Source organism: Rhinoraja longicauda, chromosome 30 (assembly GCF_053455715.1).
Source record: "Rhinoraja longicauda isolate Sanriku21f chromosome 30, sRhiLon1.1, whole genome shotgun sequence".
Taxonomy (NCBI): Eukaryota; Metazoa; Chordata; class Chondrichthyes; order Rajiformes; family Arhynchobatidae; genus Rhinoraja; species Rhinoraja longicauda.
The window spans coordinates 16,252,814-16,258,813 of record NC_135982.1 but is presented as its reverse complement, the minus strand read 5'-3'; the positions used below and the strand labels follow the sequence as shown (position 1 = coordinate 16,258,813).

General features: G+C 45.9%; 1 protein-coding gene across 1 annotated transcript in view; it reads left to right on the top strand.

Annotated features, from left to right (window-relative positions):
* The first annotated feature begins 318 nt into the window (after nucleotides 1–318).
* The window catches only part of exosc10 (exosome component 10), a 41,978-nt gene continuing 36,296 nt past the window's right edge, over nucleotides 319–6,000 (top strand). The window contains exons 1-3 of the mRNA XM_078425709.1: nucleotides 319–416; nucleotides 934–1,070; nucleotides 4,447–4,570. Of these exons, the coding sequence (XP_078281835.1) occupies nucleotides 324–416; nucleotides 934–1,070; nucleotides 4,447–4,570 (354 nt within the window). The 5' untranslated portion in view covers nucleotides 319–323. The remainder of the gene's footprint in view (nucleotides 417–933; nucleotides 1,071–4,446; nucleotides 4,571–6,000) is intronic.

Below are 6,000 nucleotides of genomic sequence, written 5' to 3'. Positions count from 1 at the left end.
TTAGTTTAATTTATTTTCTAGTATTTGCATTAGTTGAATTAATTTTCTAGGGTTTACATTACTTTAATTAATTTTCTAGTATTTGCATTAGTTGAATGAATTTTCTAGTATTTGCGCTAGTTGAATTTATTTTCTAGTATTTGCATCAGTTGAATTTATTTTCTAGTATTTGTAAATGGTGTTAACGTGTCAGGAGTGTGTGTATGTGGACGCGCGTGGACCGAGCAGCAGCGGCCGCGCGCTGTCCCCGAGCCCCGGGCCGCGCGTCACGTGCCCTCCCCGGAGCATGCGCCGCCGCTCTCGCGAGACGTGTCAGGAGCATCATGGCGGCGGAGCGGGGCTCGGCCGAGGAGCGGGGACTGGGCCAGGGGCAGGGCCTCATCCCCGGCTTCAGCAACGTGGACACCTTCGTCAAGGTGCGCGGGGGCGGGGGCGGGGGCGGGGGGGGGTGCTGGGCTGGGATCCAAGGCGACACCCGTGGTGGTTGGGGGGAAAGCAGGTTCCGGGGAAAGGGAGAGAGGACGGTCGGGAGATGGGGGTATTAGAGGGTGGGCAGGGGAGAGGGGGCTGAGAGGGGCAGGGCGGAGAGGGACTGAGAGGGTGGCAGAGTCAGGGAAGGAGCCTGGGGAGGGGGACTGAGGGGAGAGGAGAGGGAAGGGGGGGGGCAGAGAGGAAAGGGGCTGAGTGGAGAGGGGGAGGAGAGAGGAGGGGAGTGGGGAGGAGTGGGGGCAGAGGGGAGTGGAGAGGGGCTGAAGAGAGGAGGGGAATGGGGAGGAGTGGGGGCAGAGGGAAGAGAGAGGAGGAGAGGGGGGCAGAGGGGAGTGGGGGGAGGGGACGGGGGACGGAGAGGAAGGCAGTGGGTAGAAGGTGGGACAGAAGGGATGGAGGGGAAGAGGTGGAATTATTTTTAATACACGTATTTTTTTTGTGCAGCATGCTTTGGGGACAGTGGTCGCAGCCACAAAAGCTTCCAATGGACTTCCACAATTTGGTGACGAATTTGATTTTTACCGGAGTTTCCCTGGATTTCAGTCATTCTGTGACACGCAAGCTGATCGACTCCTTAGTTGGTAAGCAATTCCACATTGTATTCCCAACAATTCTGTTTGCATCACACAAATGAGCCAAAGAAGAACATCGTGACCACAATACCTTAATGACGCCACGTACATCCACAGCAATGAGGTGCTTCGAGAGATTGGTTATGGTACACTCGCGACTGTACAGCCAAATTTGACTCTCACTGCAACTACAAATTTGCAGATGACACCACTGTGTTGGCCGGATCACGAAGCATTGAATGGAGTACAGGAGGGTGAGAGAGAACTTAGTAATGTGGTGTCAGGACAACAACCATTGCCTCAATGTCAGCAAGACGATGGAGCTAATTACCGATTTCAGGCTGCATGGTGGAGTACATGCTCAATCAGCATCAATGGTGCCAACGTGAAAATGGTTGAGAGCTTCAAATTCCTTGGTGTCAATGTTACCAACGATCTGTCGTGGACCAAACACAATGATGTGACAGCCAAGAAGGCGCACCAATGCCTTCACTTCCTTAGGAGACTGAGGAAATTTGGCATGTCTCCAATGACTTACAGACTGTAGAAAGCATACTGTCGGATTGCATCGCAGCTTGGTTTGGGAACAACTGCCCAAGAACACAAAAACATTGCAGAGTAGTAGACGTAGACCAGACCATCACACAGACCAGACTTCCCACCTTTGGATCTATCTTTGGAAGAGCAGCCAACATAATCAAAGACTTGTCTCTTCACAACAGGTCAACAGCTTTCCACTATGATCTGGATCCTCTGAATAACTGAAACACATACGCTGCTCTTCATCGATTACTGCTTGGCATTCAACATTATCATCCCTTCAACACTGATCACCAAGCTCCAAAACTTGGCCCTCTACACCTCCCTTTGAAACTGGATAGTTGAACTCCTCATTGAGCTCTACTCTCTTTGCATCCATGACTGTGTGGCGAAGCACGGCTCCGATGCCATCTACCAATTTGCCAATGACACCACAGTTTTTGGCCGAATCATGGGTGGCGGTGAGTCACCATGTAGGAGGGTGATAGAATACCTGGTTCATTGGTGCTGCAACAATAACCTTTTGCTCCATGTAAGCAACGCCAAGGAACTAAATGTTGACTCCAGAAAGGTGAAGTCGGGAGACCATATACTATTTTTCATTGGTGGGTCTGTGGTGGAGATTTAGTAATATTAAATTCCTGGGCATTAACAGCTTGAATGATATGTTCTGGGTTCAGCACATAGATGTAAGCATGATGAAGATCCACCTCTACTTTCTTCGAAGTTTAAAGAGATTCACAGTGTCACTGAATACTTGCACAAACCTCTATGATTGCACTGTAGAAACTATCCTCATTGATTGCGTCATCGTCTGGTACAGCAATTCCAACTCAAGAATGTAAGAGATTGCAGAGAGTGGTGAACTCTGCCCAGTCCATCATGGACACAGCCCTCCTTACCATCGAAGTTTACATGAAGTGCTGCATCAAAAGGAGGCAAATATCAAGGATCCCTATCAATAGACAATAGGTGCAGGAGTAGGCCATTCAGCCCTTCGAGCCAGCACCGCCATTCAATGCGATCATGGCTGATCACTCTCAATCAGTACCCCGTTCCTGCCTTCTCCCCATACCCCCTCACTCCGCTATCCTTAAGAGCTCTATCCAGCTCTCTCTTGAAAGCATCCAACGAACTGGCCTCCACTGCCTTCTGAGGCAGAGAATTCCACACCTTCTCCACTCTCTGACTGAAAAAGTTCTTCCTCATCTCCGTTCTAAATGGCCTACCCCTTATTCTTAAACTGTGGCCCCTTGTTCTGGACTCCCCCAACATTGGGAACATGTTTCCTGCCTCTAATGTGTCCAATCCCCTAATTATCTTATATGTTTCAATAAGATCCCCCCTCCTCCTTCTAAATTCCAGTGTATACAAGCCGAATCGCTCCAGCCTTTCAACATACGACAGTCCCGCCATTCCGGGAATTAACCTAGAGAACCTACGCTGCACGCCCTCCATAGCAAGAATATCCTTCCTCAAATTTGGAGACCAAAACTGCACACAGTACTCCAGGTGCGCTCTCACCAGGGCCCGGTACAACTGTAGAAGGATCTCTTTGCTCCTATACTCAACTCCTCTTGTTATGAAGGCCAACATTCCATTGGCTTTCTTCACTGCCTGCTGTACCTGCATGCTTCCTTTCATTGACTGATGCACTAGGACACCCAGATCTCGTTGAACTCCCCCTCCTCCTAACTTGACACCATTCAGATAATAATCTGCCTTTCTATTCTTACTTCCAAAGTGAATAACCTCACACTTATCTACATTAAACTGCATCTGCGATGTATCCGCCCACTCACACAATCTGTCCAAGTCACCGTGCAGCCTTATTGCATCTTCCTCACAATTCACACTACCCTCCAGCTTAGTATCATCTGCAAATTTGCTAATGGTACTTTTAATCCCTTCGTCTAAGTCATTAATGTATATCGTAAATAGCTGGGGTCCCAGCACCGAACCTTGCGGTACCCCACTGGTCACTGCCTGCCATTCCGAAAGGGACCCATTTATCCCCACTCTTTGCTTTCTGTCTGTCAACCAATTTTCTATCCATGTCAGTACCCTACCCCCAATACCATGTGCCCTAATTTTGCCCACTAATCTCCTATCATTACCTCTTTAGACATAGAGCATGGAAACAGGCCCTTCGGCCTACCAAACACTAGCACTATCCTCCTCACACTATGGACAATTTACAATTTTTATCGAAGCCAATTTACCTACAAACCTGTGCATCTTTTAGGTGTGGGAGGAAACCAAAGCACCTAGAATAAAACCCACACGGTCATGGGGAAAACCGACGAACTCGGGTCTCTGGCGCTGTAAGGCAGCAACTCTACCACTGGGCCACAGTGCTGCCCTTGCTGCTCTTCTTGCTGCTATCGTCAGAGGTCATAGGTAGGAGATACAGAAGCCTGAAGTTCCGCACCAAGTTCAAGAACAGCTACTTTCCTACCACCATAAGGTTCTTGAACCGACCTGCACGACCCTGATCCTATCTTGGCAACACAATATTACAGACCACCTCTTGCATTATTGTGGACGTTTTCAAATTGTATTTTGCACTAACGTCTTGCTTTTTGCACACTGTCTTCACTGATTTGCAGAATTTATGTGCATTTTTCGTTTTTGCGTGTTGTCTGAGTCGATGCAAGCAAGATTTTCATTGTTCCTCACCATACTTGTGTATTTGACAATAAGCACGACTTGACTGAGCTTCTTGAAACAGTCCTATTGCTATAGGATTTCAGTATCAACACTACAAATAAACTTGCATTGTTGTTGATGAATTTTATTGGCACAATATGACAGTGTATTAATTCCAAGGAATTTAATTTTGCAGCATGAGCCAGCTTATGCAGTTCCACAACTGTAGGAGTAACATCCGAGGACACAACAAGGTGACAGAAGTGGAAGACAAATTTGACATGTTGGTGGATGCGAACGATGTCATCCTGGAACGAGTGGTATGTAAGGCTAAATTGCAAAATGTAACCGAGTTTTGAAGGTTTGGCTGATTGGAAATGGACATATTGGCAATCAGTATGAAGAATGATTTGGTAATTTGCTCATCACCATTTCTCAATGTAGTTTTAGGTCTATCTTTCATGCCATTTACATACTAGTGCATTTTTTAAAAAAGACTGAATTAAATAATTATCTGAATTCATCGCGCCCAACAAAGAAAAGGGAATTGGTGATGGTCAGACTAGAAATTGCTACAAAGTGCTGGAGTAACTCAGCGGGTCAGGCAGCATCTCTGGAGAATATGTGACGTTTCGACCTGAAACATCACCTATTCATGTTCTCCAGAGATGCTGCCTGACCCGGTAAGTTACTTTATCACCTTGTGTCTTTTTATTGTAAACTGGCATATACAGTTCCTTGTTTCTACATTTTTCCTCCAAATTGATACATATTTTATTGTAGATGTAAAAGAAGAGAAAATGACGTGCTTGTAATTATTTGAGCCACGTCACTTCAGTGGAGAATAAACAGGGTTAAAGTTTCAGATTGTTAACTTTATCAGAGGCACCTTAAATATTGATAATCTTCCTCCACAAATACTGACTAACCTGCTGAGCATTTTCTGCAAGAGGTTTATTCAGAACAAAGCCCATGTTTTTTTACATGCTCCCCTCCCAACCCTTCCGAATTTGGCGGAAAGTTTCCACTTTCTTATTTCATTTCCGCCATTCCGATTTTGCCTCACATTTTTCCGCAAAACAGTCTTAATTGCAATTTGTCAATTCGGTCACTAGGGGTTCTGCGAGAAATCCCCCCGCCCTGGAAGTCTCCCCGAAAATGTGGCACCTAGGCTGGGCAAGGCAGCCAATCTCGACCTCATCGGGACTTCCATGGCCGATCGGTGGGTTTAATTTGCAACCTGCGGCCGGGGCTCTGGAACTCCAGCCCAGCTGGAGCCAGCACATCGATCCCCATAGCCGACTTCCTTGGCCGGCTGGATAAACCAGCAAATCTCTGGAACCAAGAGTGCCAGAAAATTAGTAGTGGAACTGTAATGAGTAAATATTAAATTTAAGTGCAAGATTATATAACTTTTAAATGAATAATGATGGGGTTAAAATATAAAACACAGCAGAAAAGCCAATTACCACCTTTTTGGCCTGAATCAATTAATGTGCGAATTTACTTCTACAAGTACTTCCGTATGCTTAGTCGAGTCGCATATATCAAGTCTTTCTTCATAACTTAGTCATACATTTTATGACCATTGTTCTTTTAGAACCAAGAGAATTGGGACGTGTAAGAAAAAAAGCAAAATAGAAAAAACAAAACAAAATAATTTTTTCTTTGTGTTGCAAAAAGTTCAATAACCTTTCTATAAATAGCAGAATATACTAATAAGCCTGACATTGTACATGTAGTCCAAGAC